Source organism: Blennius ocellaris (assembly GCF_963422515.1).
Source record: "Blennius ocellaris genome assembly, chromosome: 2".
In the NCBI taxonomy this organism is placed as follows: domain Eukaryota; kingdom Metazoa; phylum Chordata; class Actinopteri; order Blenniiformes; family Blenniidae; genus Blennius; species Blennius ocellaris.
Genome location: NC_137651.1, coordinates 15,069,915 through 15,087,997, shown reverse-complemented (window position 1 = coordinate 15,087,997; position 18,083 = coordinate 15,069,915). Strand labels below are relative to the sequence as shown.

Here is an 18,083-nt window from a genome sequence, read left to right as displayed (position 1 = left end):
GAATGCAACTCGTGTGTCTTGGTTTCCGACAGCCTGTCTTTTCCCAGCTGCTTGTGGTTGTCAGGCCTGGGAAAATGCCTCTTTACCCCACAGGAAACGACGGCTGGTGAAAAGACTGCGCAGTTGCATGCTATTGTATTTACTTCAGTAGTTTTTGTTGTGTCAGAGATGTTTTTTGGGTTGCTTTTTTTTTTTCTTGCATCCTGTTAAAAGCCTCAGATATTTGAAGTATGTCCAGTCTTGGGTGAGCAATATTAAATTGACTGGCACGTGTGATAATGGTTCTGCTTCGATAAGAGGAACTCATGTGCAAGAGACATGTTGAGCTGCTCCTTTCCTGCTTGGTTTAGGTGTCTGTGGTATGAATGATGGCAAAAGACTACAAACCGTCGTATTTCATTTTGAGATGTACTAATTGATTTATGACATGTATAATAAGGGGCATTTACTTACAACCAGTGCGGTTCAGGTGACTGAATAATTTAGTCAAGGGTATGAGAAGTTTTAGTTGTTCAAATCAGCTCTGAGTGAGGATCTAAAAAGTTTTCCTTGCTCAGAAGAACCAGGATGATTATGTCTACTGGAGCTCGGAACAGGACCACCACATGCTGATTTTTCATTTGAGATGTGTAACGCCCAGTTATGGCAAGGATGTTCTAAAAACAAGGACACAGTGACTTCACAGTACTACTATAAATATAGTGTACCAGAAATAAGGTGCGCACACCCTCAATTATTTATCCAATTATGATCACTTTTGCAGCATTTGATGGTGCAGGTTCAATCTCACCACAGGAACTCGTTACTCAGGTTTGCAACACCAAATATTCATTTGCTAAAGTCTCATAAGGGCTCTCAGTTACTGCTGCACAGCTGAAAAACTGATAGATCTTGTCATTGTGTTTAAGCACAAATGTCTGTGTGTGGCCTCTAAGTGCACAACCCAGACTTCCACTCAGCTCTTTCCACCTGTAATAAGACCGATGTTAATCAGATCGCTTCCTCTCATCATAGTTTAGTACATTATGTCCCAAACTGGAGTCACCTGATGAAATGACGTTCCGATGCTGATTTGACTATTATTTTCCATCAAGCATGTTGTGATGTCCATCTTCCTGCTCAGTTTGTTTTTCTTTATCTGTGGAGACCTCCTGTGGGGGTTGAACGTCCATGTACCAGTTTACTAATTAGTGAATCGCGTGTCCTATTTGGTGAGCTGATGTATGGGAAGTGTTTCAGTAAGCCTGGGAATCCAGCATGATTAGCCAGACAAACCAAATTTGAAATCATTTGGCTACTGCATGACCTACTTCTTTTTTCTCTATCGGATCTAATCAGAGATGAATTCCCTTTTTTTCCCACTTTTTGCATCACACCTTTGGCTTACAATCAACCAGGATGTAGTCTTTACTATACTCACACATACCATACTTCACAAAAGAGCCCTGCCTTGTTTCCATAGTGTAAGAAGGCTATTTTTGGAAAGCGGAGTGTCTAAATAAGAGATGAAAGCTTTGGTTTTGATCAGTACAGCAAGTCTCACCAGAGGAGGAGGAGGCAGCCCCTTTCATGATGAGAACTCAGGGACGTGGGATTGCTTGCCAGCTGTGATTAAGAAGGATGCACTTTGGGTAGCTGGATAATAAAGTTTGTATACACATCTCAGTGGAAAGCCTCAGTATTTGCTGCCTCTGGATTGTCTTCTAATGCTGCTTAGCATTGTTGCTGTGCGTAACCTTCATGACTGCACATAATCTTCCAACTGTATTTCTAATTACAATGAAGTCATTTTTATACAAGGGGACGGCCTCTTTTGACACTTTTGTCTGTTGAGAGACACTGAAGCAGACTCGGGCTCTGTTTTGAGTGAGAGTGGCCCGATGAATGCAGTCATTTCCAGTACAATGTGTCCCTTCTTCCATCCAGTGACTCACTGTGCTCTGCAGGGATACTAGTGAGATTTACCCCCGTAGATTAGCGCATGGAAGCAAAGAGATAGGTGAGTTATGTTGCCTCAGGTCTCATCGTGCCATAACAGTGGATCAAATATTAACAACCTCCAACTCGATCCAAACTTTAAAAAAAACATTGAATTTTCCACACAAGCAAGTATCGGCTCAAAAGTTTAAATGTAATTAGAGAATTCTTCTGAGTATCGACAAGAGATAACAAAGTTTTTGTCCCATTGTAAATACTTTGTTTCTTTCAATCTTCAGTTTTTTATGTTATTCTTTGAGGTATCATGAATCTGAAAGGTGGTACATAGTAATGGGATTTAGAATGTTTATGTACAATTTTAAGTAACTGAAAATGATGACATGTACAGCACAATTATTTAAAAAAAATAAGTGATATTGTGTGTTGTAAAAAATAGATTCACAATGACACATTTTCTATCTGGTGAGTATTTAATTCTTAACAAATGAAAGTTTCCGCATTGTAATGCTGATTACAGCAGCCTCTTCTTTGTCATGTTTTTCACACAGAAGCCCCATGTCAGAGAGATTTCCCAGTCTCCTCTGAAGTATATCTCTTTACCTTTTGTCAAGAATTAATTTGCCTAATCAGTCTCCCCCTTTTTTTTGTACTTGCATTTCCACGAGTGTTTCTTAATCACCATTAGCGTGCCTCTGTAATCTACCCACAGTCTTTGACTTTGTGCTGACAGGGACATGACTGCTAAGAATAGAGATTCGGGGAACAATAGAGCTGGACTTTGATGGTCCGTAATGACGCGTGGAAGGCAAGCTATCACATGCTTTTTCTGCGCTGCGCAGTCATGGTGGCGATTGAGGACTGTGATCTCCATCTCAGCTGTAACAGCAAAGCGGCTCTGCGGTAAGTCCGTCTGTTGACTCCACTAATGTACACATAGCAGAGTGCAAAAGCCTCTGAGACACAAGATGGCTAGACCATTAGGGTCCTTCCCGCTGTGCCTCTGGGTTTTAATATTGCAGTATACAGGTGTATCAACATGCTCTCCAGCTAGGGAGCAGTGTTTCACAGTGTTTCTCCTTCTATATAATTCTGGAGAGAAAAAAAAACTAAAAACATTTATCAGACTTGATGGAACATCATGTCAGCAAGGTCAAAGACTCTCATAGGTTATCGCAGGTTGATTGTGTCACGGTGTGACCCGAAACAACTAGAACGTGTGAAACTGTAACCAGAAACGCTGTTTGGCCATGATTAATGCATGATATTTCCCCACTTCCGCACTCAGCCTGCAGGTCAGGTGTGTGGTCAGGTGTGTCTGCATGACAAACAATATAGACTGACACCTTTCTTCTCTGACAGCACTTTTCACAGTTGCGTCTGAATTTCATAACTCATTTATTTGAGAGTTTTAAGATGAACATGAAACAGAAAACATGTTCGTGATTACATAGATTGTTGAAGCGCTGCTCTAAAGATAGCCCAACAAGGCATTTTCCTCCTCGGAAAAATTTTACGAGGGCTTTGTGTCGTCATAGTGGATCTCTATAAAATTCTGGTTTATTAGTATGATACATTTTTGCTTTATTCACTCATGAGAAAGAGTTACGGACAGATAACCCTAACCCTACTTAGTTTAATGCAAATGTTGCATTTAGAGTTTCGCTTGATATACGAGTAGTGCTCTGCTTCTGACACGTTTTTAAAAGATATTTATTTAATTTGATTTTGTCTTCGGTTATTCTAACTCATGATAACTCAACATGTGTACTAAACGGTACTCTGCTATGGTGTTTGTTATAAAGGAGAAGCTAGTAGCTATACCTGCTGCCATTTATTTTTTGTTCTTAAAATATTAAAATTACGATTTATGCTTGCAGTGTTATTTAACTCAACACAAGTCTGAAAATTTCCAAGGGTAGTAAATCAAATGAGCTATGACCACCATAAAGAAAGTACTGTTTATTTAACATATTTACAACATGATTGCTGAAAGGAGACAAACTTCTCATCTCATGTCATAAATGTATATAAGGAACAGATTTGCATGTCACAGTGTTTGGTCAGGTTTTAATGGTGCTTCAAAGTTGAGGTTAAAACATAATTTAACTTTTCCTTTGTGTTTTGTTTTTTTAATGTTTTACCAGTCAGTTGCTGTCTTAACTCTTTTTTTTTTTATCCATTAAAATGGGATTGTTTTGATTGAAAGGATATTTTAGCCTGGCTTCAGGATGAAATACGTGAATGAAGTATAATGATCACTATTTTTGCCATATACTAAAATATTCACTATACACCCACTGCAAGTTGCTTGTGTGTTTTTAATTAACATGCAGATGATGATTCACCCTTATGATGATAATTCACTTTATATTCACACTCACATGAGATTTTTTTCTAAAACCTGTGAGTGTGGCTGACTGGTTATTGAAATAATAGTTTGTGACTAAGAAAGGTGATGCCCGATGGTAGTTTTTTTTTTTAAACTTATAAATACTACTATAATTGATGCATTTGAAAAGCCTCTGGTTTTCTGTAAAAAAAAAACATGGCTCAGGAGCAACACCAGCCAGAATTTGCCGCAATGAAAGAAAATCCAATTAAGAAGCAATTTCCCATTTTGTCTAAATATGAATCAGCTCAAATGATGTTATAAGTTGTATTAAAATATAATTAATAATTAATGCAATTATCATGTAATATACATTTTTTTGATTTATTGACTTGACAATTACTTTTAGGTTTGGTCAACCATTTTTTCTTTCTTTTTATCTTCATCACCAAGTAAGTTTGCACATGAATTGAATTTGATTTGAAGTCACAGTGCATGTCTGTTAAGCAAACATGCATGTGGATATATTTGCTTAGATTCACATTGTGCATGCATAACCGAGTCTACATCTGTAAGCTTTCTTTTTCAGCATCCTCCAAATCTGAGTTTATTAGATTAAAGACATTTTATTAATACATCTGAAAAAGCCTTTCACAGTAGGGTAGATTTCATGATTAATTGATAATGCATGTGAACTCATTTAATAGTTTATTGATGTTATTGAAATGTATCAATTTCTAAAAATGTATAAGACGTATACTATGACTCTGGAATTTTGCTAGCATCAACACAGAACCATGAAACAATGAAATATGTTTTTTTTTTTTTTTTTTTTTACATAGAATGAATTTATATTTTACTGAATTGACACATTTAGATATTTAATTCCAATTTTTATTAATCAACCATGCATTTAATTAGTTAATTAATTGTGCGTTTATTTCATTTTGGAACATTTATTCCTCCATAACATAAAAGGAAACTGATTATTCAGATATATAAAGTGGTATTGTATTTGTATGGATAGAGAAACATAATGGGGTGTTTCGTTGCGCCACTGATTAAATCTAGAATTTTTTTAGAAATAGGTTTAATCACACTGACAAAATGCAGATTTTGACTGATCTTTTAGCATTATAACTCAGATACTTGTGAGTGTGTCTCTGCTGACGAGATTTAAAAGTAACTTATACTGTTTGAATCCACGGTTTTATCTAAAGACGTGCCGAAAGGAGGAAACGCCTTCTAACAAAAGCTCTTTGTATTTCTCATTTTGGGTAAAAATAGAGCTTCTCTGTAAAAAGTGCAAGATTAAAAAGAAAAAAAATTAAGTAACCACCTGAGGATGAACATCCCTGCAGTCGTGCTGCAAGGATGTTCATCCTCAGTTACATTTTGTCAGCGACAAAGGATCAGTGCTTTCTGTCGGTGCTTTCTTATCTCAGATCTCTCTTTACTGGGCGCAAACGGGCTGACGCGAGAACTTGGTGTTCTATTGAGGCATACATTTTCAGAAGTAGACATTATGCTTTGACATTATTATTTCAAACTCTTATTCACACTCTGTCAAAGGGATTTACCCGTTGTCCTGCAAATGCAGTTAGAACTATATACACAGTTCAGTTCTAACTATGGGTATGAGTATTTTAATCACATAAGCTTCTTGGCCAACTCTTCAAACCCTAAACAGAAGCACTGTTTTCGCCTTACAATATAGTCTGCAGTGTCGTGACTACCGTTGTCAAATCCCACTCCCACAGAGACTCTAAGAACGTCTTCATAATTAGGCCTTTTCCCCCTGAAGAAAAGGCTTTTCATGCTCTCACTTCCTCCTCACGATTCCACTGCATGGTTGGACTTTTTTTTTTTTTTTTTTTTTTTTTTTTACAGTAACAAGGCTGAGATTTACATTTGAGAGCTCATGCATGCAGAGTAAAAATTAATCACTCTCCACATTTAAGATCCCATTCCTGCTTCCACAAAAAACGGCGTTGTATCTTTATGGGATTTTGAACTGTCTCTCAATCAAACGATTGAGAGATCTTACAAAGTGTAGGTGTTAGCTTTAATTGTACCATTTTTTCCACTTTTCTTTTGTCATTTTAGGTATAATAATACTGGTGATATTAGGTTCAATAATATTTCCTGGCAGGCACACTCTCCACTCTTTTGGAACTGGATAGTCTTCCCATGAATTTCTATCACACCTTGTACATGCCCAGCTGAGAAAGCCATATGTGCATAACAAGTATTCCAGTATTAAACATGGTGTAAGCAAAGAGAAGAATGCACATGATTCCGTTTACTATCGACTTGGCGTCGTATGTATTTCGATCCAGTTTTGCACGAACCTTTACTGCGCTGACTGCATTTGTTTAATGTAGTTTGTTTTGTTTTTGTTTGCATAATTATAGTACACTTGGCTTCACATTGCAGCTTGTAAACTGACAGGTATGGTTTTGGGACCTGCGTTCACGGAAAAAAAAACAACAACAATTAAGAGGTGGTTATCAAACAGTCAGTGACAATATTGGATCTTGAAGTCAAACTTTGACATTGGTTATAGTGGGAAGTGTTTTGAAAGTGCCTTCTTTGTTGTTGTGTGCACTTGAGTGCCCTTTAATAGACGAGGCAGATGGCTGCCACTCAAATAACTGCTTTGTGAGACGTTTAACGTTATCTCTGATGTGTTTGTGGACATTGACTGAAGGGGTAAAGGTCCTTTATGCACTTAGCATCCTGTTAGAGAACCAAGGCATCAGGGCTAGATAGGCTGGTGCATGGTGGTGAATAGGCAGTTTATATCAGGGAGCCTGTTTGGTGTGATTGGTTATCTGTGTGTGTGTGCCTGCTTATTCTGTACAACCTTATTTGACTATCTGCCTGTGCGTTTTAAGTGTGGTTGCTGAGCTTGGTCATCATCAAGATCCTCTTCATCTCCATCATCCTCATCCTTGCCTTTACCTTGCAGCCCTATCACCTCCCTCTAACAGTTAGGCAGTGACGAAGACGAGGACATTCTTGGACCTCAGCCTACAGTGCAGGAGCAACCTGGACCTGCAGCGTCTTCCTCCGCCTGGAGCGCCCGCAAATGAGCACAAAGTGACAACAAACAGCCTTCCAGCCTTATACGCAACATCAGCATCAATATTCAAGGGCTGACAGCTGGTGCCTTCACTTTTAGCATTAGCAACAGCAGCTAAGGTAACAGCCTTGGCAGCTCGGGCGGCAGCACGGCCAATGTGTAAGCGACTGTGTGTGTGTAACTTGGCCTGCCGGTCTCCGGGGAGGACCAGCAAAGGAATTGTGTTACACTCACTGACAGGCCTTATACATGTTTCATCTGCGGCTCTCAGAACAGAAGCCCCCTTTGTTATCTAATCTAGCCCTCTTCTTCCCGGCCTGAGAGACTGAGTTTACTGCCACAAGACTGCTCTTCACAGTCTGTCAACCCGCCACTGAACTGATACATATCCACCAACAAGCCGTGGAGCAGCAGAAGGACTTGGTGAGGCCAAAGTTATCTACTATCAGGACTTCTCAGCCAGACTTATGATTCACTGGCTGGCATGTGGAAGGGGTCTTGAAATAAACAGGAAGACTTGTGACTGCAATGGGAAATACACCAAAGATTGCTGAGGATTTCAATTGTGCTCCATCTGTTCAGCACTGAAAGGTTTTTTTTTTTTTTTTTTTTTTTTTTTTTTGCAGTTAATAGCCCTTCACGCTGGAGGATTGCAAAGGCAGCATTTTTTGGCACATCTAATCTCAAAAAGGAAGCGTGTTGGAAGGTTGGATTTGCACTTTTTAGGGCTATTCTGTGTCTGAGTCATGAGCGACACTCTTAGACCCCCTTCGCTTCAGGTGAGTGTGCCTCAAGATGCTCCAATGTACTCGGATGGAGGATGTAACATAGTGTCGGACGGGTGCATACGATCCAGTTCCTCGACTCCGACTCTCCGCCGCAAGCGCTTCAAAATGCGTCGGATGAGGAACGTGCCCAGTGAGAGGGATGTCGAAGCAGGGCGCCTGGCAAACAATCATCTCACGGCCAGATCCCGCTCCAGCTCCAAGGAATACCTCCAGTTGCCTTCCATCGAGATCACGCCGTCCAGCGACGAAGACGCCGCTTCCTCCTGGTCGAGTTGCTCCACGCCCAGTGCGTCTCCCCGCCGCAAGCGCTTCCTGCTGAGGAAGTGGCTGAAGGTCAGAGAGAAGAAGGAGCAAGGTACTGAAAGCAGGTTGGTATAGGCTACTCACACTTTGCCCACTCCCGTCTTCTCCCAACATCTTCCTTACCTACTGTACTACCTGCTGCTGCAAAGCTCCTGCCACCGGCACTAATGTGGTTATTAATCACTAATTTGTAGAGTCAAGATGTTGGTTATAGTATTTCAAAGACTGGCCATTAATACTTCCAAGAGACAATAGTCTTTTAATACAAACGATTTTGTGTGTTTGAGTTGTTTGCTCGGCATTGTGCTCCTGTTTGCAATATAGACAAATGTGCCACTTTTGCGTATTGATTGTTGAGAGCTTGACTTTTGTTCACACGTGGATGAAGGATTGTGTGCTTAAAAAACACAATTGTAGATTAAAGTGCACATATTGTGATTGGTAAGTAGTGAAGTATAAATATGTCAGATGTAAATCCTTCAATTTAGTATCAGACTTTTTCTTCCATCATCATGTGACGTTGCACTGTTTGGATCGGTTTCAAACTAGTTTGGTGTTCATATTAAAAAACCATCTAAAGTCATGGGTTTGAAGAATCAAGCAATTAAATATTCCCTTCAAAATCTACCTTTTACCTTAATTTGTTTGGGCATATATTTTATAGTTTACTTTGCTGAAGAAGTCAGTCTGCATCTGAAAATGTGTTTGCTTTCATATCTGACTATAGCCCGGTTTCCACTGCGCAGAATGCGCCGGTACAGTTCGGGTTTTCTAGTGTCCCCACTGCAAAAGTTGTGGATGTTACCAAAAGAACTGTACCAAAGGGTTCAGATTTTTCGACACTCCTCCCCTTGGGGTACCCAGCACTATAGAACAGGTCACATGAGAAGCGAAACGCAGTGGTCTACTGATTGGTCAGTGGTTTATGGTGCTCTCGAGACGCCCGCGATATTAAAACATGTTGCATGTCCACCTTCCTTTTAACCGTACTCTCTGTGGTGGAAATGCGCAACAGATTTGGGTTCTGGATACACTTTGCCTTACCGTACTGTTTCATCCCGTTTGGCCGCAGCACATTCTGTGCATTGGAAATGAGGCTAATGTGTTCTTATTTCCATTCCTGTAGATGTGCTTTTGAATTTGTAGCAGAGATTCATTACAGACAACTGTTAGTTGAGGAATGCAATGGTGTTTGGCTCAATTTTCAGGCATTAGATTAATTTACTGAGATTCCTGAAAGTCGTTTGAAGATGATTAAAGAATTAAATCAAGTTTGTTCTTCCATGGATGATGAGGATATAACTGGCTTCTGAGATGATTAAGTAATGATGCAATATTACGTCATCAGTCAGTAAATGGAATTTGATTTAGTTTTTTTTTTAAAGTAGGCTTTAATTTTTTTTAAAGTATTTTGATAAATAGGAAGAAATAGTGAAAGATGCCACGAGCAAAGAGTCATCACGCTACTGAGAAAAAGATGTTCAACAAATGTTCGATTTCAAATCTTAAAACTTTTACCAGCAAACTCTTAAATTTTATGATATTATTCTGACGAGATTTTAAGATAAAATATGACATTCTGCATATATTCCAGCTACTGCAATGATTAGCATTGTCTGTCAAAGAAACTATGTCAGGGCCTTGCTGTGCAAAGTTTGCATGTTTTACCTGATCCGGTGTCAGTTGTTTACTTCAACTACCTGGGGGTGTAAATGTTTGTGTCAGGAGTGATAACCACACGTCCTCAACGTCGGTTGAGTCTTTGTCTCATAATGGGAGTGCAGTTATTATTGTGCATTTTATACCAATATATTTGGGCAAAAGCTTTTTGTTTCAGGTCTTTGTCTGCTCGAGGGCTGTGACCCACGTGTTTATCTCACTACAGAGAAACTTGATATTCTCTGCTATTTGGAAGATGTCTTTAAACAAATCAATATTGACTTCTACAGTCAGCCAAAGGTGCTATAAAATGTTGATTTATAAGCTACAAAAATATCATTGGTATTCCTTCTTTGTATGTCTGTTGTGTTTTCTGAGGATGGTGATCACTGTGAAGAGACAGAAGACAGGACCAGGGTTATCTTTTGCGTTATCATTGCAAGATTTTTTTTTTGTTCAAACTGAAGAAATATTGTCTCCCAAGGGACAGTGTAAAACCATGACCGCATCCCCAAGTGTGAAATGCTTTCATTATCGAGTGGAGCTATATCTCCCCCTCAAGGTGTAATGTGCAAGTATTCCTCAATGTAATGCTGCACTGTGGAGTTAAGAGGACGGCGCTCCTCCTCAGTCTCAGTCAGATCTTGGTGTTTTATCTTTATTTGATCAAAACAAGAAAGTTGTGAAGCTGTAAAGATTTAGTGTTCTGCTGTGCGCCATCCTTGCAGATAGATTGTCTGTTTATTCAGCAGTACTGCCTTGATGGATAGTAATTTCAGATGTGTTGGATATTTCTGACAAATCTTTTTCAGGGAGGTCGTTCTCCATAAAGGCCACAGGTTCTAGTTTCTCCTCATGTTTTCATTCATTTCACATAAACTCACCGTAGTTTGTTGTTGCAGTCAAACAGAGGGCAGATTATCATATGTGAGTGTTCACGTATTCTATCGGCATGCAAAAACAATCCACACATGATGCTGGAAATATATCGCAGCCTTTGTTGTCACTATGAGCAGCAGTATTACTGTCTGTGTAAAGTATGCATGCCTTTAATGATGCAAATGAATACAGGACACTTTGCAGAATGTGTATTTCAAGAGGTTTTTTTTATTATTTTTTTTTTTTATCTCTCTCCAGACGAAAAGTGTCTTGCATTCCACGGCTGAAGTTCAAATCTTGAACGAAAATGACAACAATTACTGATAGTGGCTCTGGAGAAGGAATTGTTTGTCTGTCACTCCAACAGTCCCGGATTCTGGTAGATACTGAAGTATGACAACAGCTGTAGGATGAATTGGCACAAAATATGACTGGAGTACTTATTGTTTTACGTGGTGCTATAAATTACTTAGTCACTGTCTTACAGTATCTCATTTATTTTTTATGTCTCTGTGATGTTTGTGAAATGTCTTCAAGGCTACAAGACTTGATAGAGTGCTCTAAACAAACACGTCAAGATGAAATGTACCGCTGAAGTCGTTCATTAACTACATCTAAACAAAATCATCTGGCATGCAACTATACTTGGCATTCAGTGCTATTGGTCCATTATGAGTGTGTTGTGAGCTTTTAGCTCAAACTCCAACCGTGGCCTTTTGATTGTGGGAACTAACACATGACTTTGTACACACATGTTCACTCGTTTGAGACATACAAAGCCGTCAGTGATTATATCGTGTATCTACAAATCTTTGGTGACCGTGGTAGAGCGGTTTGTGGGTTTTCTTCTAATCCAAGGCTCAGCAATTATGATTCCCCACCTCATCCTGTCCATGTGTAGATGCCAGTTGTCACCATTGGCATGCTGTGATTGATTGTGTGGGCAAACAGATGACTGTGACGGATCACGTAAAAGCTTGTTGATTGTTGTAAAGGGGTAAAATATGCTATGTTAGTAAAGTACTCTCACAGTTTACTTTGCTGTAGAGAAGCAGAAAAAAATTAAGCTAACCAGGTCTTGAGATAATAGTGATTAATTGTCTTTTTATTTTAAGGCCACAGTGTTTATCATTATATACCCCAGGTATATATGATGATTATCACTCGTTGTGTGTAAACATTGCTTCTAGATTTTCAGATATTATAAAGGAAATGAGTACAGCTTAAGTCTATCTTCTAGAGTTTGTGTAAATTTTGTACAAAGCTGCAACAAGTAGAATTGTTTATGAAAAAGCATTTTCAATTCAATGAGGAAAGGTAGTGTGATTATATTGGATATTAGTTTCCCTGTACCTAACAGCAAGGGTGGCAAAGATCCAGTCCATGTTCCACTTTCCAACTTAATGTCAAAAATATATATTTTTTCAGTTTCATTATTCCCACACTTAAGTTTTGTTTTGAAATTTAAATGATCAAAAATAAACCTATTAAAAGAGGTGGAGAAATAAATCGGCAAGAGTTGTTTGCATTTTTGTATATTGTACAATGTTTAAAAATGTTTTTTTTTGTTTTTTTTTAAATAAAGGTCACTCAGTCTTCAGTGTTACACCATTGTGTCTCCAGAGTTCCGACAGTGTAAAACTAAATTTAGATTGAGTTTCTGCTATTTGATATCCACTTTAAAGCCCCCGGACACTCAAAAATACCTTTTTCTGTTCCACCATTGAATTTTGAGCCTCACTGTGGAGAATGATGAATTACAGCGTATAAAACTAGAATTTCGAGAGAAAAAGTTTCTGAGGGTGACATAGAATTTTTAATATTTTAGATGTAGATGATGTTGTACAATGGAATAGAATTTTTGGCTGAAAAACCGCAGAAAAAAAAAAGTTTTTGTTTCAGACCTGGCAGGGGCACGATAAACTGAACAATTATCCACCAGGAGTGACATCCATGACTGAACTGCACTTTGATCGGCTGCTAAGGCAAAACAGCTTAATTTGTATTGCACCTTTCAGCAACAATGCAATTCATAGTGCTTTACTTTAGCTGCAAAGTTGGCAAGAGCAATGAGAACGGTGTATTCAAACAAGAATAGACGTCAAAATAAAACTAAAAAGTCAGTGCAATTAATGGTTGGATGGCTCGCAACCAATATATGATCTGAGATATTTGGGGCCTAAACCATTCACAGATTTGTTAACTGGTTATATTTTGAAATGTACTCTTTTTACAGGAAGCCATTGCAAAGACCTGGAAACTGGAATGACGAGGTCCAGTTCTTTAACAATTGTTCACTTTTTCAACAATTTTATCCAGGAATGGAAGCTTTGAAATGCATCTGTAACAATAGTGCACTTGTTAATTTATACTGTTCTTTTTGAGAAGCAATTTCATAACTGAAATGTTCATTGGGAAGAGTCCTGAAACAAGAGACTGGTTAACAATCTTTAGAAGCTCTGAAACAGTTTAGAAGAAACTGTTGAGAGGGGAGGAGGAACATTTTCGATGTTGTATTGTCTCCTTCAGGGACACCTGGTTTATGCTGGTTAGGTTTGGTAGGACACAAGGGCCAAACACATCCTGTTAATGATAAGGAGTGAGACCTGATGTTTTGAATTGTCTCTGCAAAATGTGAACACTTATTTATGAGAGCAAAGTCTCTCTATAAATTCCAAACGTAGGTCTGTTTTCCGTGCCCTGCACTCTGCCAGGGCATGCCTCCATAGAGATCACTTCAGCTGTTGCACTCTTGTTGATATTGTCTGTAACGTTTGAATTTAAGGCTCATTGACAGACGTCCTGTTGAGGGCAACTGGGAGGAAAATGCTTGAATCAATTGATGCCTGGTGTGTTTATATGCTCTGGAACCAGTTTGGAAAAGTTAGTTTCTAGTGAATAGACCTAAAGACAATTACACGGGGTTCTGTCGTTTGAACCAAGCTGCAATTGCTAAGTTAATATATAAACACAGCAGGTTTTATAGTACAACGGACATGTGGGGTGTCATGGACGGGTCTGGTGCTGTTTAGGTGGCATGGTTTTCTCTCTCTTTCAACCCTGTAAGTATTCCCAGCTTTCATCAAACATAACTGATAGTTTTTTTTTTCCAGATGAGTCCACTGCAATGGCAGTGCTTTGTTGTAGAATATGCTTTGGCTGCTTTAGGAAGGATTTGAAATGACTGTTGTTTATTTTTTATTTTTTCAAATCCCTATTTGGCTTTAATGGACATAAAATTTGACCCTCTGGTTGCTTTAAATACACCAAGACTTTTGTGATCAGAGATAAACTCATACGGATCTTTCTATGCGTTTCTCGTTCTCAATAGGAAGTATTTGAAACACTTTTTTTTTTTCCATGTGCCCAACCCAGCTTATTGCTGTTCTTTGTTCGATCTTCACGTTGCCACTTTGACTTAGTCTTGTAATTCATGTCTTGGCCTACTGTACGTTGGGTTTTGCATTCAATTTGTACAGTGCGGTTGATTAAAAAGGGTGTGCAGAAGGTTGTGGGCCTGAGCACAGTGCAAGCTGGTACACACAGTTCAGTTTCCCGTTTTGCTGATAAAAGCAGGGCTATTTTGAGGAAGTGGTGTAACACTTTTCATCCGACCTCACCGCTTCCACTTTATCCCAGTGGTTTAAATATTTCAGACACAGCCTCTCACAAAGTTACAAAAAGAGACAAAAAAAAGACCTGAACCGAAAGCAATTTCCTCTGGTCTAATAATTCTTTGAATGATATTCTGCAACATAATTATAGTGATCAGGGATTTTGATGTCAACTAGCTGTTGACTAAACCTTTTAATTGGCACTAAATGATGAAAAAAAAATCATGTGGTTGCATTAGGAGTCATTTAAATGCCTTTAATCATGATTGTATTTTAAATTAACTTTGCACTGGTCAGCACTCTTTGCATCTGTCGGGGTTTGCTGGAAGCACTTGTTAAGGAGTGAGAATCAAAAAAATGTAAAAGCCCCAAATCCCCCAAAAACTCAGAAATGCTGGAGCCACAAGACAAAACACAGAATGAACCGACCACCAGAGCACACAGGAGACACCCAATATATACTGCAGCCACCAGGTGAAGACAATCTATCACTCACAGATGAAACGCATGATGGCAGGAAATGGCAATCAGACACAAGGAGGGGAAGTCGAGATGTGTCAACAAGAGAATTGTAAAATAACACGGGAAACAAAATGTGCACCATGACAGTATTGTTGTATCCAGACTCGACATGTTTCATTCACTTCTTTTGAAGCTTAAGCTTCAAATACGTTACGTGGAAGCAGACCTTGCAATATCATACTCGTGGCGAGCCACCGCCACAAGCACCACCTTCATTTTCTAGATGACATTTTTGCCAAATTGTGCTCCTTTAGCGAAACATTTCATTGTTTCCCACAGTGACGGTCACGTCGGAAAAACACTAACAAGTTAATATTTCTGGTGCTCTTTATGAGGGGACGGATGTTTGACTGCAAAGTCGACTATTTGTGCACATCTTCAACAGCAATCTTTGTTAAGTTTTCATGTCCACGTGGTTTTAAGCACGTGTAAGTGATTCAACCTTTGTTTTAGTTCTTCAATGGGTTAAACAGAGGTGGTGGTATAGTGGTTAATATGCTCGCCTTACAGTGAGATTCACAATGACAAATGTGACACAAAGATCGAAACAAACAAAATATCAGTTTGTCCACTAAACTATGAGTTATATCCTAACATGTGTCTTTACATCAAGTGTCCAATGTGAAGTTTCCAGCCACACCTCTTGGAAGGCTAATCCAGATAAATTAGTCTCAACAAAAAAAGAAAAGAAAAATTATATTCAACATGGACAGACTATTTGCTCTTCTATTTAGTGGTAATAGCCTAGCGATGCATTTGATATGTGATGAGGAATTAGCAAACGTCAAGAAAGTGATATTGAAAGTGCTTAATGGCTACCACAGATAAATGTATCAATAAAATGTTTTTAAAGCACCATTCAAACTAGATTCTCGTCAATGGAATCCCATTATACAATGTTTGAAACAGATTATAAACAAAGAGTCAAGACAAGACAAAAAGAAATAGAATATAATTCAATAAAATATATTGTAATTCAAATAAAGTACTATGTGTTTCTGCAGTAAAATTTCCATGCTTTCTGGTTAATGCAATCATTTGAAACGGAGACAAAGGTAAAACACAGTGTAAAAACTGATGAGAGAAGGATATGCAGGTGTGTTCCACAAGTGAGGAGCAAAAGAACTAAAGACGGCTTCAGGTGATTGCCCGTTATCAAGGATAGATGTGACTAAATTGCAATGGTGCACTTTTAAAACATTTCAATGTCATTCAGATTTGGAGTTCACTTCATCACAGATAAGTAGTGAGGAGTCTGTGTTTCCCTCAAGGGTGTCAAGAAATACTTTGATTTGCTTTCGTTTGACATCTTTTGCTTGACATTCTTTTAATGTGCAAGCACTGAAAACATGATATTTTGTTGCCTTTCTTTTTTGTCGTGTTCAAAGTCCATATTGCATCAAATGTGCCTGAATAAACCAAATCATATTTCCCATCTGTAAGAACAGCTGGCAGACACACTGCCGCTGCAGCTCAGGAGGCATGTGTGAGGATAAAAGCGAGAAGTGCAAGAGAGTCATGACGATACAGAAATGATCATTTCGGGTGCGAAATCTGAAAGGTCCGGTGAGAAATGAAAGATTTAAGAAACATTTACATTCAAGAAATTTTGTTTGGAGGCAATGATGTGACCTACTTTGAATCGCCCAAATAAAAGCAGAAATATTGATCCTGAGTAGCTTTTTTTATTTTTGGGGGTGATTGGCTGATTTTATAGCTGTTGGATTGTCAAATGTGTGTGCGTTTGTCCCTTTTTTTCCCCAAGATGTCTTCCTCTTTCGATCTGTCAGGTCACCGTGTCTGATTGGTCATTCTGAGAAAATTCGAGGATTGTGATAATGACTAGAAAAAGGGCGACAAAGCTCCATTATTTGTAATTTTTCAAAAAAGTAAGGATGTCAGTCCTGTCAGCAGTGACAAGATAGGAGTAAATGTTTTTTTAAGACTGTAATGAAGCCTTTGATTACTATAATTTACTGAAAAGGGTGCTGCAAAGCTGTGGTTTAAAAAAGAAAAAAAGCAATTATTGCAGCTCATTGTGATAATCTCCTCCCTAAATGTGCTTTTTTTTTCATACTTCTCAGTGTAGCGTACAGCCTGACACAGACATCAGCAGCTCATTCTGAATGAGTCAGAGCATCTTAAAAATGACAAATGTGAATTAATGACTGGATTTCCCAACAGGATTCCAAGTGTCATAGTGTGGATAGTTACAGATAAACCTTAAAATTGGACGATCACTGTGGGGGAAGAGATACTTTCTAATGTATCAACGTTGCTGTGCATTTGTTTACACATCTGCAAACCTCTTGATTAACCTTTGTCTGTATCACATAGCCCCCTCTAGTGTTCTCTTTGATTATATGCACCCACACAGTGTTACCACATTCAAAGCAGGGAACACATCTTCTGCACGTTTTGCCGCTGCCAGTGCCTTTGTGCATATCTGTTTCACCTCTCACATGCGTGTTTGAAACACAATTTTATACAGTTCAAAGGAAGCCAATTAAATGATGAAATCTTTGTAGACTATAATGTGAATCTATTGTGGTTTTTGTTATTGTTGTTTCAGTGTTTTATCAAAGAGACAAATATTTTAATTACTTGCTGCATATATTTGGAAATGTCCATGTGCAAGATGATTTTCTTTTTAAGACAAAGCGACAACAAACTTGTGCTTACTTTCTCATCACCATCTTTGTTTATCAGGAGTGTGTTATACTTAATCTGTCCTCTCTTTCCGTGCAGCAGCCAGCAAAGTAGCCAGCAAAGCAGCCAGCAGAGCAGCCATGAAGACGACAACACTCGCTTCCTGACTCCGCTGATCCGAGAGGAGGGGTGAGAAAGCTGTGTGTGTCTGTGCCTGTGCATGTGCGTGCTACAAATGCTGACATTTTGAAATAGAATTTGATGAAAGAATAAAATGCACAGCAAATTCAGAGTCGAAGCTCAGTTTTGCTTGTTTT

At 38.7% G+C, this 18,083-nt stretch overlaps 1 protein-coding gene across 1 annotated transcript in view; it reads left to right on the top strand.

Annotated features, from left to right (window-relative positions):
• Nucleotides 1–8,098: 8,098 nt before the first annotated feature.
• The window catches only part of gramd1bb (GRAM domain containing 1Bb), a gene marked incomplete at its 5' end in the record, with an annotated part of 78,719 nt that continues 68,734 nt past the window's right edge, over nucleotides 8,099–18,083 (top strand). Inside the window, 2 exons of the mRNA XM_080508579.1 lie at nucleotides 8,099–8,508; nucleotides 17,866–17,955. Coding sequence (XP_080364705.1) covers nucleotides 8,099–8,508; nucleotides 17,866–17,955 — 500 coding nt within the window. The remainder of the gene's footprint in view (nucleotides 8,509–17,865; nucleotides 17,956–18,083) is intronic.